Source organism: Sphaeramia orbicularis, chromosome 1, assembly GCF_902148855.1.
Source record: "Sphaeramia orbicularis chromosome 1, fSphaOr1.1, whole genome shotgun sequence".
Taxonomy (NCBI): Eukaryota; Metazoa; Chordata; class Actinopteri; order Kurtiformes; family Apogonidae; genus Sphaeramia; species Sphaeramia orbicularis.
Window position 1 is genome coordinate 8,757,218 of NC_043957.1, and position 22,842 is coordinate 8,780,059.

Here is a 22,842-nt window from a genome sequence, read left to right on the forward strand (position 1 = left end):
CATTTCTTTTTTTTTTTGTCAAAGAACCACTAGGTAATGTGGGTAATGTCCTTTGAGTAGGATTTGGTCTGTAGCACATGAAGAAGTGATGGTGAACATGGTGAGTGGGTGGGCCTTAAAAGGACCTTTGGTTTGGTAATACAGGATGTTTAACCTCCAAATGAAGACTTTACTGTCATTTATGTACATTTACATCTAATTTTGACAGTATTTAAATACTTGATAAATGGCTCTGGTTTGTATTACAGATATACATTTAGAATATGATTAAGGGTCACTAACTTCATCTGTTTTATGTCAGGAGGATTGTCAATATGTAGAATGATACATATTTTATTAGAGTTTATTCTTTAAAACACTTTCTTAAATGACATAGCATTTACAGGGGTTGGACAAAATAATGGAAACACCATCACCTCAACATGATAATGCCCCAATCCCTACAGCTAGAATTGTTAAAGAATGGCATGAGGAACATTCTAATGAAGTTGAGCATCTCGTATGGTCGGCACAGTCCCCAGACCTCAACATTAATGAGCATTTATGGTCAGTTTTAGAGATTCAAGTAAGACGTCGATTTCCACTGCCATCGTTTAAGAGTTGGAGGGTATTCTAACTGAAGAATGGCTTAAAATTCCTTTGGAAACAATTCACAAGTTGTAGGAATCAATACCTCGGAGAATTGAGGCTGTGATTGCCGCAAAAGGCGGACCTACACCGTATTAAATTATATTGTTTATTTTTTAAGGTGTTTCCATTATTTTTGTCCAACCCCTCTAAATTCATTTTGTGTTTCTTTGGCACAGAGAAAGCTTTCCCTCCAAAATTTGTTTTTGAAAGTTGAGCACCAATAAAAGTATGGGATTACATTTCCACTCACTGGCTACAGGGTGGGTTAAATATTTACAACAATCATATGGAATCAGGTCATGACACCGGTCACTATCTGACAATAACTGCCCCACTTTCCTAGGATGGGTAATATGTTCATAGTATGTTTAGATTAAGTGCATAAGAACTTCCCTCTTTCCGTAAGTAGTGGGTGGTCCTTAAAAGGACCTTTGGTTTGTTAGTAGTATTATGGGATGTTTAACCTCCGAATCCGTACAGAGTGCGGCCCTGTCTCTTCAGAGCATACACCACATCCATGGCGGTCACGGTCTTCCTCTTGGCGTGTTCAGTGTAGGTGACGGCATCACGGATGACGTTCTCCAGGAAAACCTTCAGAACTCCACGGGTCTCCTCGTAGATCAGACCCGAGATACGCTTGACTCCACCACGGCGAGCCAGACGGCGGATAGCGGGTTTGGTGATGCCCTGGATGTTGTCTCTGAGGACTTTGCGGTGACGCTTGGCGCCTCCTTTCCCCAGTCCTTTACCTCCTTTTCCTCTGCCACTCATTTTCACTGTTAGGGTGTTATTCCGATATGAGTAGAGAAGAACGTTCCCGTTTATTTATTCAGTGTCTGAGAACGTGATTGAAGACAGGGGAGGAGCTATTTCATTAACGTAATACAAACTGTCGTTGAGGATTAACAATCCGGAAGGGGGCACCATCCAGCAGCAGTAGAAGCAAATAACATTACACATGACAAATATCAAAAGAAGAAACAAATAGGTCAAAATAATACAAATTTGGATATGTGTTGACTGATAATTCTAGGTGTTTTCAAGTTTCCTAAAGTAGTAAGAGAACTATAACACAGTTTAAAATTTTTTATAGACTAAGGGAAGGAGCTAGGGCTTCTTCATTCACTTCTTCATTACTCCAGTACTTGGCCAAAAGTATTATAAGGTAAATGACATCAGAAGTGGAGTCCACGGTGTCCATATAAAATAAACATGTCAGATAGTAAAAGGGGGAATGTTCATTATTAGATTGATCCAACATCTAATACACTTCCAAAGCTTTTGAGAATGATCACATTCAAAAAATAATTGGTCCATGGTTTCATCTTCCAAGTTTGAGAATGAACAACTGTCAACATCAAATCTAAATCTTCTTCTAAGAAACTGACCCACCAGATATATATTACTGGTAACTTTAGGGTCATATATATATGTATACATATACATATAAATATATAAATATATAAATATATATATATATATATATATATATATATATATATATATATATATATATATATATATATATATAATGAGAAAAAAGTTAGAATTCTGACTTTTTTCCTAGAATAATTATATAAAAAAAAAATAATAATAATAATAGTTTGGACTTTATTTATTTATTTTCCTGTGGCCCTAATCTTCTCCTGTGCTTCAGTCTCCGTCACCACTGTGAATCTATGAGCGCTACATCAACTGGAACAAAGCAACTGCTTTACACATTCTGTTTTGCATGTTCTTTTTACTAAACAACACTCCGTGTTTCTTTGAATATGTAAATGCTCCATTTCACATAACTGTAAACAGCTTTCCTGGTAGTCACTCATTTCTGAAATGTAATTTGTGACACTGACAAAATGAGATGACATGCTCTTTTGTCTTCTGTAATATAGTCATGTACAAATGCTGCAGTGATGTCAAATGATAGTAGTTTGTGTTTACGTTAAAAAAAGGTAACATAGTTTTTAACAAATCTCAATGTAAAACTACAGTTGAAGCAGGGTCAGTTTTATTGGCACTTTAGAGTTATTTAATGCAGACGTTTATGAATAGTTACAGCTAACACCAAACATACAACAGGAACAGATATGAGGATGTGAAAAGTACTTTATTTGAACAGATATGAAGATGATTATATAACATAAACATATAACTAGCTTTTTTATAATGAGAGAAAACTACCTAAAGTAAAAAGTATTAAAGTTAACACACTTTTCATGTTTCATTATCACTCGTCACTTAATGTGTAAAAAGTTCAGATTTGCCGAGGCTGTTACTGTACAATGATGATAAATTCCAATTCCAAGAAAATACTGATGAAGGTAATGTATAATACTGCTTTTTTTATGCCTGTAAGTCTGTCCTTTAATGGTTTGTATCATATTATAATAACAACATTATATTATGTTATGGAAATGTTCAACTGATAACCCACACACAAAGAGGAGGAGAGAAAGTTAGAGTTAAAATAAATAAATGCATTTATTGTGAAGTCAATCACAGAGAACCTCTGTAAGTGAAGTCTGATTAAACAAGAGAAAACTAAAGATTATATAGAACCAAATCCAACCCCCTCAAACTATGATGTCATTCCTTACGTACATCGTACCACCCCATACTACTCCTTCTCTGCTCTGTGAAGAGGTCATGATGACCTCTCCACTCTAACCTTGCTTGGATCCAATCTGGAGTGCAGGCGCCATCCTCTATCTACACATTCAGACATTTAGGTGTTTGGGTTTTAACTCAAGGCAAGAACTCCGTTCCTGGGTTGGGGGTGTTACAGAGTGGTAAACATCACACATAATGAATAATGACTCAGCATTAAAAGAAGATGTACTAACAGTATAAAATATAAAGAGTATAAAATATAAAAAGTAAATTTTTCCACCACAATTATTATACCAGTGTTTTATATCTATTTTCTAAATATAAAACTAGGCCAGATATTCAGTCCATGTTCCTATTTTTTTGTATTTTGTTGACTGTAGAATACAGTGTCGATGGATCCTCTTCAGCTTCTTCTAATCTATGAATTAAAAAAAAAAAAAAATGTTATGTTAGAACTAAAAGGTTTGAAAAGCACAAATTCAACAGCGTTAACATAGTGCAGGAAAAAAAAATCACCCTGTTGTAGCACTGTCAGACTTCAAGTTGACGACACTGTACTCCACATTCTCCTCTTCTTCATCCTCTTCCCTACGTCTGTGCAGCTGAACTGTGCCGATGTTGGAGTACAGAGGGTCTTCCTCATTTTTATTTTTAGTGAAGGCTACAGTGCTGTAGCAAAGATCATCCTCCTGGGTGGCTGGTGTCACATGAACATCACCTGTGTCAGGCTAGAAGTATGACATCTCTTAGTGTTCTTTGTGCAACATGGAACAAGAGCATTTCAGTCAACGGTCAGTAGGTTTGGAACCTGAAGTGGAATTAGAATAGTAGACCGAAGTGGGTGTAAAAACGGCAGCGAAGTACAGTCATGTGACGACTGCAGTGGGTTCAGAACACAGGTTTAACACAAGACGACCCTTCCATCAGCCCCTGCACATCCTGTCCTTTAACCTGCATTAACACAGTGAACTCTTGTATATACCTTCTGTTATGTATTTATTCATATGCTTTGTGTATTTTTTGCTATATTTCTGTCTACAGAGTGGATAGATAGATAGATAGATAGATAGATAGATAGATAGATAGATAGATAGATAGATAGATAGATAGATAGATAGATAGATAGATAGATAGATAGATAGATAGATACTTTATTGATCCCGAGGGAAATTCAAGTTTTGAGCAGCTTTATATACAGCACAAAAGACAAAAGAACAAACAGACCAAAACACACCACAACAGTGGGTTAGTAGCCAGGTTAACATTAAGGTTAGTTATGGGATGTGTCCACGTGTTCCTGGCCTGTCACTCAAAATCTTAATAGCTGATGGTGATGCATCCCTAAAAAAATGATGAAGTTTGAGTCAGAACTTCAAATATAAGCAGCACAAACACACAAAAAGGCAGTTGAGCATTAGAAGCAGAGGGGACTGTAAACATGATGAGTTCAGTCAGACCTGGTTTTTTTGTGTGTGTGTTTAGACCATTTTGGGAAAAATAAGTCAAAGTTCAAATTTTTTTTTATGAATTTTTAAAATCTTTTTTTTCCCTCCCATTTACTTATAATGGGTGAAATTTCAAATGCCTGTAAACATCTTTTTTCTTTTTGTTTTTTTTTTTTAAATTTACTTCAAACTTGACCCATATATTGAGGCAACTGATATGGTGACATTATCACACACATAGACATGATGACATCAGCTGGATCGATGCCAAAATAAGCTACAGTATGTGCGAGGGGCGGGGTTCGTTGTGCCTGGCACCACTTGTGAGGAAATATTACTGGTGGAAGATGATGTCAAATGGGGGTGAGTTCAGCTGCTGTTGTAGCTTTAGATGGTTGTAGAATATCAGTATACGGCATCATAAGATGGATCCTTCTTGGAATCAAAAATTCAGCTATTCCTGTGTAGGTGTATGAAAGTGGGACATGAGGTACAGAAAGGAGGCAAACCCTTTATTACTCACCAGTTGTTCTCGCATGAGGCTCAGTATTTGGTACAGAAAAAAGAGGATGTGTTGAGAAGAACAGAGTAAGTTTTCAGTCAAAAGACTCTTTTACCTGAGCTCTTCTTCCTCACCTGTTCTTTTTTGTCTGGTCTTTCTTGTCTGATCACAGCTGGCTGTTTTGAGGACCTCTTTCTTCTGAGTGAAGGAAGGAATAAATAAATGTCTTTATAAGTAAAATAAATGAAGTACTGACAAAATGAATGTATTTAGGACATATTACTGATATAACTGAAAATATTACCCGCTCACCTCATATATAGCAAAACAGCAAGTGGTATGACAAACAGGGTAACACAGGTAACTGAAACAGCAGTTGCTGTTTTCATTGAACCTAAATGGAAATAAAAACAGGAACACTGATAGTTATGGAATTCCAAAATGTTTGGGTTCATTAGTAGATTCTGATTTAACATAAGGTCATACATCGAATAAGAACTCATGTAAAGTGAGGTTTCTGCCTCTTAAACCTCTCCCAGTATAACCTGTGGCTCATCTGAGTTGGTTATTTTCTACTTAGTCTGAGATTTTGTTTAGCAGTACTCATCCATTTCCACCTTTTTCTGTATTTTTGGTTATTCTCTGTAAAGTACTTAAAGTATTAGTAAAGTGTTTTGGATAAATGACCATCAATTTTACTCAGAGGATTTGGAGAAATACATTTTACTTTGACCTGGAGCTGTTTTTAATTGGAGGAAAAAAGAAACATTATCTTTATATTTATTATAGATACATGAGTACAATTACAAAAAGGAGCTATTAGAATGATTAATAAATTAGGATATTTTGAAGCAACTAATAATTTATTCATTCAACTTAAAACCTTAAAATTGCAGGATATTATATATATTAAATTATTAGAGATGATTTATAAAGTAAAAGATAATATTATTCCAAACAGCATTCACAATTTCTTTAAATTAAGAGAGTCATTATAATTTCAGACATCTTTATATTTCTGAATGTACTAAAGTGAGGAAAAATGTGAAGTCTAGATGTATTTGGGTGTGAAATTATGGAATGGACTTGATGATGAATTTAAGTCGTTCACTTCTTTGACAAAGTTTAAAAAATGCCTAAAGTATAAAATTATTCAGGATTAAGTTGAGATGGTGGATGTGTTTTTATTGTTGATTTTTTTTTTTGTTATAATGAGAATGCTTGATGTTGTACACATTTATTTTAATGTAAGCAGTGTATCAGGTGAAAGGATAGGCAGAAAAAAAGCTTTTGCTTCTAGTCTATTCCTTTTTTTTTTTGTTTTTATTTTTATTATAATTATTGTAGTAAGTGCAATGCTTAATGTACAAACCAAAATAAACAATTCATTCATTCATTCATTATACATTCATTCATTCATTCCTTCGTTCATCATGGCAAGGGAAGGCAAATTTATTTCTATAGCACATTTCAGCAACAAGGCAATTCAAGGTGCTTCACACAGGACATTGAAATACAATGACAGGGAAAAAGAAACACATTTAAAACATTATAAAAGAAACATGTAAAAGGTGATTAAAAACAGCAAGTAAGAAAACACATAAAATCCAAAAACATAAAAACACACACATATTAAAGTCAGAGTTGCAGTGCAAAGTTTTGAAAGAGAATATAATATGTATGTATGTATATAATACCATATGTGTTTTTATTTCCCAAATTAAAACAAAGTAAAAATGTTCTCTAGAGGTGTTTACAAATATCTACTTCACCTAAGTTTTGTGAATTGTATGGGAGAAGCATAATTTGTAAAAGATGCAACGAAAGAAAAAGAAGAGTCACAGAACGTACAAGATTAAAATGGCATAAAACAACAAACAAGATGGAATAAGATGAAAATGACACAAAAGAGACTTAAGAAAGAGTGGAGAATCAACAAAAATATAGATCTATAGCCATTCATGATACGGACACCAGATTTATGTTTTTGGTCTTTAGCTGAAAACATTTGAGAACCTTGGCCTTGGACAGTGACAGTGAGGCAGGTGAAAGACAAATAAATGTCATGTTTGCCTGAAAAATCATTAAGTTTTGTTATTGCAGCTGAAAAGCATGACTTACTTGCCAAAACAACTTGATGTGAGACAGAGCGATTATGTCCTCTGCTGTTCTCGGCCTCACAATAATAATTCCCACTATGTTCCTGTCCAAATTCTGCAATAGTGTGGACCTGTCCTGATACCACTGGTGAGTCTTCATCCTCCTTGTACCAGGTGTAACGAGCTGCTGGGTTAGCATCACCGCTACACGTCAGAGTCACTGAACTGCCCTCCACTATGTGACCAGACGGACTCACAGACATGGAGGGAATTCTAGGAGGATCTGGAGGAGACAATGACAACTCTTTGGTATTTATTTAACCCATGGAGACCCAAACATTCACCGTCAACCAAAACCATGTACTGATGTAAAATGTTTAATACCTGTTGATCCACTAATCCTATCAATACATATAAGTAATTGGGGTAAAATACAGTTTGTCATATTTTCATGGTCATCAGATATGACCCATTTGGACGGTCAGAGGCTCTGTAGTTACCATAGAAACACCATCATCTTCTACAACATTGAGTCACCAGTAAAACCCATGGAGTTAGATCAATGACAGTGGATGGAAACACTGGGTTTATGCATTTTATACCAATTATTTACATGTATTGATAGGTTTAATTGATCAAAAGTTATTAAACATTTTACATCAGTAGATGTTTTTGGTCACTGGTGGATATTTGGGTCTTTATGGGTTAACAAAAATTAAATAGAGAGAAAAAAATATTTGAGAACTGCCATAAAAGTAGCATTGGGTTTTTATGGGTTAACGGAGTGTCTTCAGTAAAACTACAATATTCTGCATAGCTGGTAAAAACATTATAGTCGGAACTTGCAGTTAACTGAGTAAGTCACATTTTACAAGATGAATTACTTCAGTCATTAAATACAACATAATAATGGCTTCCTACTTTCCTACAATCAGACTAAAAACGAATCTAATATTATTTTGCAGGTTGGGTTGTAGGCAGAGGTGATTTCTCACAGACTGCAAGGGAAGCTCGGCTTCCCCTAAAATTACGAAAATTAAATGGTCAAATTTGTTCGGTTGTGTTGACATTTCATTGACTACACATGTGTTAGAACACGTTCATCTCACAGACGAGTTCGTTCAGAATCAGCTTTATCACAAATCAATGGACTCCATGTTGTTCACTTCTCATACATTACCGTGTCTCTGTTTTCTCATACATCTCTGCTCAGTGCATTTGTCCGTAGACGCCGGGCGTCTCTGGGCTTCAATGGGACTGAGTGGAACAGTTTTTTTTCATTGCCTCAAAACTGGACGGTAATTGGATAAATGCCACAATGTTGTCCCGCCCCCGGACGCTCAGCGTCTCTTGGGGTGAATGGAGCTGTAGGCGGAGCTCGGCTGGGCCGGACGTTGAGCTTCTACGTGCTGATTGGAGGATCAGTCGAAAGGCTGAATCCCATTTGATTGACAGCTATTTTGAGATCTACTCTTAACTTGACAGAGTTCAGTTTAATACCGTCGCACATTCTGCTGTGAAATCAAGAGAGAAACCACTACGAAATGACTTGTTTATTTCTTGCACTGTAAATAAAACACACTCATTGTACTTCCTTGTTTCAATTCAACATAATTTCAGCGTTTTGTTGTTTACTTGGTACAATAAGGTCACTGACCATTTTCTTAAAAAGGAACGGAGGGATGAATTTATGTTTAAATAACTTGACATTTTTTTAATGTAAGCCTACAATGAGCTTCCTCTCTCTGAAAGACGAGCAGCCGCCACTGGTTGTGGGCAAATGAACCCTGTTCACACAGGACCAGTTCTACCTGTTGACCCCTGGTCATTTATAATAATTGTGGAGGCTGTCGGTGATGTAAATCAAATGTGAATCTGCCATGTATGTAATTGGTAAAGAAAAAACTCCACAGCCTACACCCACCCTATTTCAGCAAACACAAAGGTGATAATATTAGTACTGTGGGAATCAACATCTGTGGTTTTATTTCCTCCATGCCACTAAAGAGGTTAAATTGGTCAAAATAAATCAATTTTTATAAAAGCATTCTGGGTCACATTTTAACTAGACTTAACTGGTAATACTTGCATACTTTTACTAATACAGAGCGTTGTGTTTTCATAGCACTTTAACATATGAATTGTTTTTGTACTCACACCACACTTGTGTAAAACTTACACTGGACATCTAGGAAATGAGACGAAGAGTTAGCCTGGCCATATGTATTGTTAGATGTGCAGTAGTAGACTCCGGTGTCCTCAGGGCTGATGGAGGTGAAATAATAGATGCCTCCTGGTTGTAAAGGTAGGGTTTGATTCCCCTTGTTTAACGTATGATGAGCTTTTGGTTTAGCATCACTGGTGCAGGTCAGAGTCACTGAATCGCCCTCCGCTATGTTACCAGTGGAGCTCACTGATATAGAGGAAGATTTAGGAGGATCTGGATATGGAGAAGACATGCACAACAACAGATATGAGTAGAGTGACAATATATTTAAAGAAAATAAAGGAACTGCATATTATCAGAGTGAAACAGGTCCTTTTTACTTACATTTCACATCAATAACAATGTGAGAGCTCGTCGCCCTCCCCAGCTCGTTCTCAGCTACACAATAATACTCTCCAGAATCAGAGGATTGGATGGACCTGAAGACAAGGTCTGGTCCTTGATGAACAGACTCAAGGCTTAGATTTACATTCCTCCTGGATATGGTATAATTAGGTGCCGGGTTAGCATCACTGCTGCAGGTCAGCGTCACTGGACTGCCCTCCCTGATTTCATCTGAGGTGTTCTTTGACACCAGGACACCCTTTGGAGCATCTAGAGGAGGTGATATGAATACACATGAATGTCTAAATGGAAAGGTTTTACTATATGGAACAATCTTTTTATTGCTTTTATTAGCTTTGTTATGACTAGCTTACAGGCTGTGAAAGGGCTAGTTTAACAAAATTGTAGAAATCTCCATTTATGTATAGGGGGTAAAGGTGCACTCGTTTGTACCAAACTGTTTTGGTTCAGGGCCTACGATACAATACAGAGGTTGTAAGTGCCAGGTAGTATTTTCTTTGTCACATCCGGGGAGGAGTCATGTGAGGGTGGTACTTACGTCACCAAAGTAGTAAAATCAGCTGTTTTACCTGTTTGAATGAATGAACTGAGGGGGTGAGGGGGCAAGGTCCTACTTTGCTGACCGCCGCCAAAAATATACTGTCTTGGATGTTTTAGATGTTGCTGAATTATTTCACTGTTTGTTTTTTAGCCTTAATAAACGTATGGACGATATTCCTCTGGAGCTCAGTTTTTTATTGTTTAGCAGCACGTACAGCAGGTAAAGATTATTTTTCCCTCACTTAGCCTCTCAGCGGCTACATCGTTGTTTCATTAAAAGTTGTCCAACAGAGGTGTAGCAAACAAATACGTGTAGCCTACGTGAAAAACGCAAACACTCGGGAAGCAGGGTGGCCGCAAGTAGAACCCATGTGCAAGGTATCCCCGATATACATTCAGCAGCGGTGAATTCTCAGCACTGCTGCAAAAAACAAAAAAATAAAATAAAACACTTTATTCTGAGGCTGGAGCGACGATAAGGGGGGGTAAATATGACAACAGAGAGTATAAGAGAGGCATAGAAGCTGGGTTGGACGTTCAAAGCATGTTAGGTTCCACCTTTGGTTTTCAGTAGTTACAGAGCGCACCCCCCTATTCACTGGTCTCCTTCACTGTACTGAAAATGTATCGAAACAAAGACCCATGTACTGAAAACATACCAAATTTAAATTTTTCTCACCCCTATTTATGTAGATTCAAGATTCAGAAGTTTATTTGCCATTTGTGCATACATATATACATAGGAACTCTTGTCAGTCATTCAGGGAGTCAGATTAAAGATACTAAAAAAACCCACATAATTCTGTAAAAAAGTCCATGTACATCTATAAATATAAATATAAATATATAAAAGCGCATAAAAACACAACAAAAATGCATAATGTAAATTTATGTAAATTGAAAAAATAAGCCATGTAGAATGTTGACAAGTGTTCAGTGTTAGAAATATAATCTCTAATAATTTTAATATCACAGCTTCTGTCCAGAGTGCTGATCCTGGAGCTGGTTTTGATTTGTTCTTTTGTTTGTAGATGTTTGGGATAATTTCCAGTGGATGTCATTTCTATCTTAGATACTGCCAGACACATGCTTTTACTTGAGTTGCACATACTGTGATTTCACCAACATTTACTGATATAAGAAAAATAATAATTCAATTTCTTCTGCTAAATGTTGAACATACTTTCTGGGTGAATTTTTCTCTTTATACATTACCTCGTTGCCACGTTAAGACAAACAGAATAGTTTTAAAGTGTTGAAACTTACACACTGATGGAGAGCGATTGTTTTCATATCTCAAGAAGGCACAGCTGATATTTTCTCCAGGTGAAGACAAGCGTTTATAAGAAAACGAATATTGTGCACTCTGTTTCTGTCCGTTTATGAACCAGACATAGTAAAGATGACCAGTTGGTAAGCAGCTGCTGAGACACCTGAGCTCCACTCTTGTTTGAGACCGTTCTACTTCCAATCGGATCACCTGAACCTGCAGAGCTGGAAACAACAAATAGGTCTATTAGTGTTGAAACCAAACACAACATACAAAACAGTAACTTTAATTTGCTGAAGTTTGTCTTAAAGGTGTTCTATGTAGCATTAATATTCCAAAATCTTCCAGCAGGGGAAGTCCATTACCTGAACGCACCAACAAATCAACCTTAAGTTCCCACAGACTGTATCACTCACTGAATAAAGTATAAAGTCCATTGTTTACACACATCTGTATTATAATATCAAGTTTTCGTCTTCAAACTAAAACTCATAGATGCTTATGTTAACAGCCGCTCAAAATAACATTGTGTCGTATAATGTTCACGTGGTGCATCAGCTGATAGTTTACATGATAGCTCTGTTAGCTTAGCTCTCTTTTTAGACAGAAAACAGCAGCAGTAAAATCACAAATCACCTCAGTTTTCTGTTTGGTTTGTGTTGTCAGTAGCTGAACTAAAGATCTGTTTGGAATCCAACAAACAAGGTCACAACTGTCACGGTTTAATCTGAACCATGGATCAACAACCGACAACTTAGCAAAGATAATAACATCCCATAATAACTTTATACCCTCCTAAGCCTCATAATAAAACTCACCCGTGTAGAAGAAATGATGTCATTTCAGTATCTAACTCCATTCTTTTTGTTTACAGCTGTGTCCGGTGGAGAAAACAACAGTGCTCCCAGTTCTTTTTTTTTTTTTTGTTTTTTTAAATCACAGACTCACTTTCTTTGACTCTAAAAATTGTTTCTTTTTTCTTGTCTTTTTCTTCTTTTTGATTTTCTTTATTGTGTCTATTTTTGATTAAGAATTTTATTGATATTTTCCCTAGTTGACTGCGTTTTTCTAAGTTAACTATTTTTGTACTTTTATAGTATTTCTTCTATCTTATATGCTTAAGCCTAATTAGTTTGGCGCCACTTGTGCTATATAGTCAAGCACCTGTGGGTCACGTCTCTTGCTCTACCTCCATGTCTCATTCCAGCATTCAGTTCCACACAAGTTTTGCCTCATACCTGCAGCTTAGCATTTTGTTAGCCTTTTGTTAGCTTTTTCTTTTTGTTTGTCCAGGTGGGTCCAGATGTCCTGTTTTTGCTTTTCTTTTCGCTAGGACTTATTTTGTGGCTTGTTTTTTTGGGTAGGGTAGTGGTGCACTGGCAGCTTCTATGGCCCCGTACAGGGTTGGCCCTTCCAGTGCACCGTCCTTATTTTTATTTGGCCAGTCCACTCTGGTCTTTTCTTTTATTACTTTGGACACAGGGTTTTAAAGGGTTTGGGTCTAGTTAATTAAGAGTGACTCGTTCAAACAAAGTAAAGAAGTTAAAAACAACAAAGAACGAAACAAAATAAATCTAATTAAATAAAAACATGTTTTTTGAATGATACACTTTGACTCTTGTGTCCTTTTTAAATATGTTTCACCTTTGGGTCGTAGCTATTTATTTATTTGTTTGTTTGTTTAATGTCGTGTGTTGTTTGATGACTGACTCCAATGAGTCACATGATGACTGTTGCAGTTTTTTTGTTTATCCATGCATACAGAAGTTGCAGAATATGTTTTAAAAGGGTTTTTTGGCTGCAAAATGGATGTATTTAAAATTATTTGCACCCCATAATATTCAAATAATCCTCAATTGATATATAATAAGATTTTTTTGTTTCACAGGTAATATTTCATTACCTGTGACAGTCAGAGTTGTACCCGGTAAACTACTGTTCCATTCAAAGCTGGATGTCCTGAACTTGAAGCGATACTGGGCTGAATCGTTCTCTCTCAGGTCAGTGATTTTCAGAGTGGAATGTCGTTGTGTTTGAAAATCCTGAACATGTACTGTGTATCTGGAGTCTCCACTGAGATCCTGAGGCTGTGGGTAATAATGCTGCTGATTTCTAAACCAGAACTCTGATGTGATAAAGCTGTATCCACTGTAAGTGCAGGAAATATCCACTGTGGAGCCTTTGTGGGCACATATGCTTCTTTGATTGTAATTCACTCTTAAGCAGAATCTACCATTGATACCTGAAACATAAAAGAATATTTCATTAATATTCCCTCGTGTCAAACTGTTGTATGTATAGTACAATAATTTGTATTAAATGCAAATTTCACTGCTCACACACTGAGTTTGCGGGAAAATCTTCATGTCCTTTCAAAGCACAAGAAAAGCTGTCGATGTAATTGTTACTGTCACTTGTGCCTGGATAAAGAAAAGACCTTTCTCCATCTATTTGTTTTCCGTTTTTGTACCAAACATAGGATGAAGCATCAGACACAGGGCAATTAGTTTGACACTGCAGCACTGGTCCTACTGCTGAAGAAGGAGTTATCTGCACCGTAATACCTGGAGGATTAACACAGAAGAGAAGTTAGTTTTTTAACAATAGATTGCAATTCTTCAATGGTCTTACACCCAGAAAGAGTCAAAAATAAGAAATGCTTTGGTGGGTCAAGCAGTTCAAGAACTCCAGTAACACTTGTCACATAGAGGAACTTTTATTTCACTCTAAATACAGAACCTGATGAAGGCCATTTGCCAAAATATCTGTATTTAGAGTGAAATAAAGTTCTTCAATACCTAAGGTGCCCCTGGAGTTCTTGACCTGTTGCAAGTTTTTTTTGTTTGTTTTTCTCCGTGAACCTCTATGATGTTGTGCCATAGACTTTTACTTAGCGGCAAATTTCAAATTAAAAGTGGAGGCACACATTTAATTATACATATGCATGGACATTAAAGATATTAGATATTAAATTCTGATGTTAACGGTTGTCCAACTGATTGTATTTGTACCTGTGACAGTCAGAGTTGTACCCGGTAAACTGCTCCTCCATTCAAGGCTCGGTGTTGTGAACTTGAAGCGATACTGGGCTGAATCGCTGTTTCTCAGGTCAATGATTCTCAGGGTGGACTGTCCTTGTTGTGTTTGAAAGACCCGAGCACGTCCTGTGTATCTGGAGTCTCCACTGAGATCCTGAGGCTGTGGGTAATAATGCTCCTGATTTCTAAACCAGAACGCTGATGTAATAGACTGATCTCCGCTGTTGTAAGTGCAGGAAATGTCCACTGTGGAGCCTGCTGGGGCACATATGCTTCTCTTGGTGTAGGTCACTCTTTTGCATGTGTGACCGACGACACCTGAAAGATACAAACTAATTTACAACAAGAAAATGATGGGACAATATAGAAAATGCTGTTCAAAACAGAGAGCACTGTTTTGGAAATTTTAAACTTTTTTGTACAGTGTAAACTAAGCAAAAAACAATCTTTTTTCTCTGTCTGGTAACTGTCTGAAATGAAGTGTCACACAACAAAATCTTCATCAAAAATTAAAGTGTATTTCTTATAAGCAAGAACAGTGCAAGTCCAGTAAAAAAAAGACAACAAAAATATCGCCATAAATGCACCACATTGTTTCCTCCTAAACCTTAAGGTGTCCTTAAATGCTCCCTCAATGTTTCAATATTTTGTCTTGCCATGGGAGCGTGGCCTGGGACAACTGGACAAAACGCACAACAACAAGACACCTCGATGCCCCATGGAGATTACCTCTGCCGAAGGAGGAGGGCACGGACTTTGTTAACATCATAATGTTTAGAAACATGAACCAATGCGTGTAACATTCTTTATTCTCTATAAGAATCTATACTTCCTTGTCTTAGTCAGCTGCTGCTGCATCCACCTGTATGTTCTTGACTCCTTGCTGCAAGTCAAATCTTGTGATTCAAGAATGCTGTGACTCTGTCTTGTGTCTCAGAATTTTTCGATCAGTTCCAAATAAAACTACTGTGCAAATTTCACAGAGTGAACTGAGGTCACAAGCATTCAGCTTCATCAGTTTATTCCTGCCATGCAGTCTGCCATGGAACACTCAAACGCTCCATCTGTCAGTGTTGTGTTTGGTTGAAGTGTTGAAGATATAAACTCACACACTGGTGGAGAAGGGAAATCCTCATGTTCTTGAATAGCACATGAGTAGCTGTCTGTTGTAGAAGAGTCCCATACATTAATGTCACGACCTGTGCGCGACTGTTTTTCTTCATTCTTGTACCAGATGTAGGATGGGTTTTTAGGCAACACACAGCTGGCTTCACAACTGAGTGTTTTGGGGTTTTGATAATATTCGCTTTGGCTCACCTGGACCCTTGGATCTGTGACACAGAAGCAGAAAAAAAACCATGTTAACTAGTGTTACACAAAGAGAGACTCACAATACTGTTTCCAAGAGGAAAACATTAAGAACCAAAATATGTGTAATACAATATGTATTTAATTTGACATTAAAATATTACCTGTGACAGACAAAGTGACTCCAGGTGAACCAGTGTAACGTCCATCTTGTCGGTCTGTTACAAACCTGAACTTGTACTCAGCTGAGTCACTCTCTTTCACATTTGTAATGGTCAATGTGCAGTCTTCATTGGGGTAACTGTATTTCACACGATTATTGTAGTCTCTGTCACGTAGTAAGTCCACAGGTTCGGTATTGCTCCCTTTGGTGAACCATATTTTTTGTATTGTCTTTGCGCCCCATGGATAACTGTAGCTGCAGCCTATGGTCACGGTTGAGCCTTTTACTGCACAGATCTGAGTTCTTGAATAAGTCACAGACCATCCAGTCTGTCCCACTGTAACACACAACACATCAGACACCAGTCAGATTATGACACATCTGTCCATACCGTACCGTCTTCATCCACTTATCCTGGTCTGGGTCGTGGGGTCAGCAGCCTCAGCTAAGAAGCCCAGACAACACCTTACTTATCCTATATTAATACACCTTATAGTATAGTAAAATGCACTTGTACTGCTTAAAAACCTCATCCATACTACTAACAGAACTCTACCAACTTCACAGGTATTATATATATGATACAGGACATAGTACATGGTCTGTCACTGAAAACATCTGATATTTTTGGAATGGAATTTTGTGTTTACAACCGATGCTAAAACAAACCACCAGAGGGCATTTTTTGGAGGCATCTGTGTCATCGATTTATTTTTTTGGTTTTATTATTTTGTAAATTACTTTGAATACATATAACCCCAACTGCAGGAACCATATATAAAATGTTCATTAAAACAAATAGCAGTGATAGTCAAAGTACTTTTAACTTATACTACATTGTTGACTGTGTTTTTTGTTTTTTTCTGGTCAAATTCATGTCATTTGTAAATATGCATTAATTCCTCACATTCAGACTGCAACAGTTTCCAGAAAAAAGTGTGATAGTGAAACATTTACTGGTGTTTCTTTGCAGGTAAAATATGTTCAGATTCAGAAGATAGATTAATGTAGAGTAGTGAAGATAGAGTACTCAAACTAAATGTCAATATTACTGCAGTCTTTTTTTAATTTGTATGTCCATACTACATATTTTATATAACTATTTCTTGTGCAGTACCGCGGTTTCTATATGTTACTGTAAAAACAAACATAAAAAAAGAAATAACTTATTTAGAAGATTATGAGAAAAATAACCAAGTGATACCTGAGCAGATAATGTGCACAGGTGTGTACAAAAATTTAGCATGGGCTTGCTGCTGGTTTTTTATTTTATGCATCGTGACAGTGACTGCTGTTTGGTTATTGATGGAAGAGACATGGTACGGTGTAAAAAGAGTCCCCACAGTGAAGTAGAAGGATGTCAGTATTGTCTACCATCAGCTGAACATGTGGATGTCACTCATATTCTTTGAATTGTCCTGCTACGTAAAACAATGTAACCTAAAAGAATGAGAGGCACAGAAAAAGGAAGATTTGATATGTGTAAAAAAAAAAAAAAAAAAAAAAAAAAAGTTTGTTGGTTCTTTGGTTTGTTTGCATTCTGTGGTGTGTGCAGTGGGTGTGGGTGTGATAGGAAACTGACAGAACACAATGGGTGTGGGCAAGTACTGTGTAGATGGCAGAATTTGAGCAAAGTAGTACTGTAGTACTACTAGCACACACTTGTTCTTCATTTGAGTTATTTTCCACCAGCGTCAGATAATAAGAAATATAATGTCTATAAACTGTAAGTGCATCAAAGTGTCTTTGGCTGGAAATTATGCTAATGAGAGCTGTAAGCATGAAGAATTTAAGGGAAGTGATGAGTCTGGTAAGAGTTATCTGTGGTTATATCAGTACTTTCTGGGTTTTTTTTTTTTCTTCCTCTTTGACACTTTTTCCATTGGAAATTACAGTGTAGATCATTTTAAACTGGTGACAAGGTTTATGACCTGAAACCTGTCCAACGCTACTAGAATCCCGTCAATATCAATATCAAAGCATTTAATGATGCACAAAATGTAATAGATTCCAGGGTGTTAATATGAATGTATTTAACAGTGTTGGGGAAGCAGGACTGGACTAGTTGTGGGAACTGACCACAGACCACAATGACCCTGTTTCAGCTTTTAGACACTGACCCTTTTTGTTATTCTGGTTCTGTTTTCTCAACAATGTCCACAAACCAATAAACCTCTACTTGACCAACACACATATGCATTTCACAGTTTCTGTAAGGACCCAGTGTTACTTTTATGGCAGTTTCCAAATGATTTTTTTCTGTATAATTAGTCTTCCTTAAGCGGTTTATCACCATTTATTCTGATATTATCTTCTGTATTTCGTGGGTTTTTTTTGTGTGTGTGTGTGTGTGTGTGAGTGAAAATCACATATTTTCCTCTATTTAATTTACGGATCTGGAAAATGTTCATGAAAGCTCAGAGTAAAGTTGAGGGTTATTATATCAAAAACAGAGAAAACTGAAGAAAAAGTGACTTTCTCAGTCCAATCTCTCATTAACTGAACATAAACCCAGTGTCTCCATCCACTGTCACTGATCCAACTCTATGGGTTTTACCGGTGAATCCATATTATAGAAGATGGTGGTGTTTCCACGGTAACTACAGAGCTTCTGAATGTCCAAATGGGTCATATCTGATGACCATGGAAAGATAAACAACTGTATTTTACACCAATTATTTACATGGATTGATAGGCTTAGTGGATCAACTAGTTTACATCAGTAGATGGTTCAGGTTAAAGTTGGATGTTTGAGTCTTTATGGGTTAAGATACAATCTGGATATGTGGGAAGTATATAAAAGCAGTAAAAAGAAAAGTTTTAGGAGAAAAAAAAAAACAGATTTTATAAATCAAAGTGACAGTGTTTAATGTGACCTCCCATTGCACTTAACATTTCTGTACCTAATTGGTGTGAATTTTATGATTTGTTTTTTTTTTTTTTTTTTACCAGGTTTCAATCAGTACATGTCAGATGTTTCTAATTGTTTGTGATGCTTCTTGTCATTGGGGTCACACTAAAGAGTAACTTTAATCTTTACAACCCATTTTGTTGAGTTTCTGTGTGTCTTTTAAGGCTGTACACATATTTCTCATATTTCCTTGTGTATCTGAATAAAAGAGAATGAAAAAAAATAAATATGTATGCTAATTTCAGCTGTGGAAAAACAGCTCAGATAAAGGACAACAGACAAAAACCACACCAGAAACTCTGTCGAAGAAATTGGAGTGAATGTATAGTGTTTAGTTGCAGGGTTTAAACCCAAACCGAAACATGATACATTCACTATACTGTAACTATTGGTATTTATAAATCTATTAAATCTGTACAGTCGCAGAAAAAATTATTAGATCATCAAAAGTCATCAAAAACAATACTTATGCAATCAAGTACTAACTCCTGTGTGTATCATGTGACTAAAACAGACAGAAAAGAAAACATGGAATGCCTAAAAGCACTGTTTTTGTCAGTACAATGCATAGATACTGATGTAAGAACTGAAGTGATTTTGATTATTATCAACAAAACATGGAAAATAGATAGATATCAGCTCTTAAACTAAACTCCTTGTTGTTGTTATCATTATATTTGTCGAAACAAATGTACCTTTAGTTGTACCAGGCATTAAAATGAACAAGAAACTGAAGAAAACAAGGGGTGATCTATTAATTTTTTTCCACAACTGTATATCTGAAACATACTTTACTCTTTACATCTGAAGTCATTTACCAGAATTAATAGAAATATAGAGGCACGCACCTTGTACAGTGAGACAGAAGATGATAAAACCACTCACTGCTGTTAAACTCATAGCTGCTCCTTTCACCTCCTTTCTGTAAAACCCCATCAGCAGCTAAATCATACACAGGAAAAAAGTTTTGTCTTTAAGTAGAAAGAAAGAAACCTCAGTTCAACTAAAAAACAGGATGTGATCTTTGAAGATACTGTTTGTCGTTGGGAGCTCACAAGCTGTTGTAGCTGTGGGACTCACTTCCTCTTTACATGATTAATATGCATGAACAAACAGAAATGAAGAAATGAACCTTTCTCGTACTGATAACCGTCTTTTAATACAGTGTATGTAAATGGGTTAAAGTTGGAAGTTTGATGTATTTTTTCAGATGACTGAGGAGGAAAACATTTTTACTGACACTTTTTTTTGGCTCCTTATAAAGTCATGTTCATGTTTTTCAACTTGTGACAGAAATGTCAAGTAACAACGGCTGCACTAAAAGTAAAAGTGAAAGTCTGTAAACGGGGAATCGACCATCTCTATTTCAAAAAGAAACAAAACCTCTACAGAGATTTACACACAGCCAGGTTAGAATAGATTTTTAAAGAGGTGGGGTTTTGGGTGATTGTAAGGCCCAGACTTAATCCCAATTAACCCATAACCCATGTAATTTTCTCTGCATTTAAGGTTTCTTGAGCGATTAGTCACCATTGATCGTAAAATTATCCTCCTTAATTTGCATTTTTTCAGTGTAAATCATGTATTTTCCTATATTTAATTCACTGATTGTCTAAATGTTTATGAAAGCTCCGATTAAAATTGATTATTATTATTTCAAAAACACAGAAAACTGAAGAAAAACTGACTTTCAGCAAAGATATCAATGACCGAACATAAAACAAAATGTCTCCATCCACTGTCATTGATCCAACTCCACGGGTTTTACTGGTGAATTAATGTTGTAGAAGATGACGGTGTTTCTATGTTCATTTCGTAGCCTCTGAACGTCCAAATGGGTCAAATCTGACGACCATGAAAAGATGGCAAACTTTATTTTACATCAATTATTTACACGTATTGATAAGATTAGTGGATAAACATGTACTGCCCTTGCAGCGCGTATACTTGTGCGGAGCTAGACAACCAGTCAATGTTGAAAGTCCAATAAAAACACGAGGCTTTCCTTTTCCTGTGTAGTGTTTTGTATTGGCATTAAGCTTTCATTGTAAAACTGCAACATAACAAAAAATAAGAAAATAATTCAGTAAATACAACCTAGACATTATTTCCATGGATAACATTTTGCATATAAAATATAAATCCACAATTCCAGCTAACATATGAAACAGCAATGTACTATACAAATACAGTTTAGCTAAATGTTATTGAAATAGGCCTAATTACAGATCAGAGTTAACGAGTCATGTTAACACAAAACGAAAAGCAAACTTGTCAAATAATACTCACAGACAAATATTCTCCAAGGCAGAAGCGTATTAGAGACTCATTCTCTTGATCTGCAGCTTGTCTTGCCCATGTGCATGACTGAAAAAGCTCACTACATCAACTGAAGAGAGTAGCGCGAAACAAAACACAGAGCTCTCACTCTGACATTTTTCCTGAGAACCGTTGAAACAAGTTCTCACTATGATGCTATTTCTGGCAACTGCTGAGAAGAGCACTCACTCTGATGTTATTTATCTAACTATTTAATTAACTTAACTTAACTAACAGAATATTTGGTTTTATATGTTAACTAAGACAGCACACTCCCTGCTTGATATAACATTATATCACTATACATCCAACCAAACATAAAGGGGAATATACTCTAACATTGGCAAACTGAAAGTCTTTTCTCTAAGTCTCTGAAAGAAGGACCACAATCTCTGACACAGGCCTAAGGAACACCTTGGCTGTCCCGTCCTTCACGATCCTCACTTCCACCTTGCAAACCTTCTTGTCGTTGCTTGGCAAAACCTTGCTAATCAGTCCCATAGGCCATTCATTTCGATGAACCTGGCTGTCTTTCAGTAACACAACGTCTCCTTCCTTCACATTCGGTTTATCTGTTGTCCACTTCCTGCGACTCTGTAGAGTAGACAGATACTCTCCCTTCCATCTCTTCCAAAACGTGTTGGCAAGACACTGGACTTGCTTCCACTGTTTTCCAAACAACTCACTTGTGGCAAAGTTGCCTTTCGGGGCAGAAACTGCACTCATCTTCTGAGTGAGGAGCATTGCTGGTGTGAGCACTGCAGGCATTTCTGGATCGGTGGACACAGACACAAGGGGTCTTGCATTCATGATGGCCATCACTTCTGCCATGAGAGTGTTCAGGACTTCATGCGTGAGATGCCTTACCCTTGTCTTCAGCAGCATTGCATCCAGAATGAGCCTTGCAACTCCAATTAACCTCTCCCAGGAACCACCCATATGGGAAGCATGGGGGGGATTAAACACCCAAGCGCAACCTTTCTCCTGGAGATACTTCCTGACCGTAGTCTCACCCATGCTCATATGCAATTCTTTTGCTGCTCCTACAAAATTAGTCCCTCTGTCGGACCGAAGAACTTTGGCTGGACCACGAACACAGAAAAACCTTCTCAGAGCGTTGATAAGACTGTCTGTTGACATGGATTCAACTAGTTCGATATGTACCGCTCTAGTTGACATGCAGGTGAATAGCACAGCCCAGCGTTTGCTGGCTGCACATCCTCCTCTCGTCCGACGTGTTGTGATGGACCATGGTCCAAAAACGTCCAGGCCAACAGTAGTGAACGGAGGTTCTGGAGTGAGCCTGTCGATGGGTAGATCGGCCATCTTCTGGTTCTCCATCCTCCCTCGCAGTTTCCGACAGGTGACACACTTGTGGATGACTGCAGACACCAGATGCTTGCTCCCAATTATCCAGTATCCTGCTGTGCGGATA

At 37.0% G+C, this 22,842-nt stretch overlaps 2 protein-coding genes across 2 annotated transcripts; both read right to left on the reverse strand.

Moving 5' to 3' along the window:
- Positions 1-1,029: 1,029 nt before the first annotated feature.
- LOC115419275 (histone H4) lies at positions 1,030-1,407 on the reverse strand. Its single transcript, XM_030133952.1, has one exon. The coding sequence runs from the start codon at positions 1,399-1,401 to the stop codon at positions 1,090-1,092; it is 312 nt and encodes a 103-aa protein (XP_029989812.1). The 5' UTR covers positions 1,402-1,407; the 3' UTR covers positions 1,030-1,089.
- Positions 1,408-3,400: 1,993 nt separating this feature from the next.
- LOC115419198 (basement membrane-specific heparan sulfate proteoglycan core protein-like) lies at positions 3,401-21,437 on the reverse strand. Its single transcript, XM_030133854.1, has 15 exons — positions 21,378-21,437; positions 19,937-20,030; positions 16,179-16,514; positions 15,816-16,037; positions 14,680-15,024; positions 14,008-14,232; positions 13,572-13,910; positions 11,665-11,892; positions 9,838-10,107; positions 9,466-9,726; positions 7,309-7,569; positions 5,500-5,581; positions 5,322-5,385; positions 3,757-3,968; positions 3,401-3,658 (listed from the first exon to the last, which is right to left on the reverse strand). Exons 2-15 carry the CDS (start codon positions 20,022-20,024, stop codon positions 3,580-3,582), a joined length of 3,012 nt encoding a protein of 1,003 aa, XP_029989714.1. The 5' UTR covers positions 20,025-20,030; positions 21,378-21,437; the 3' UTR covers positions 3,401-3,579.
- Positions 21,438-22,842: the final 1,405 nt, after the last annotated feature.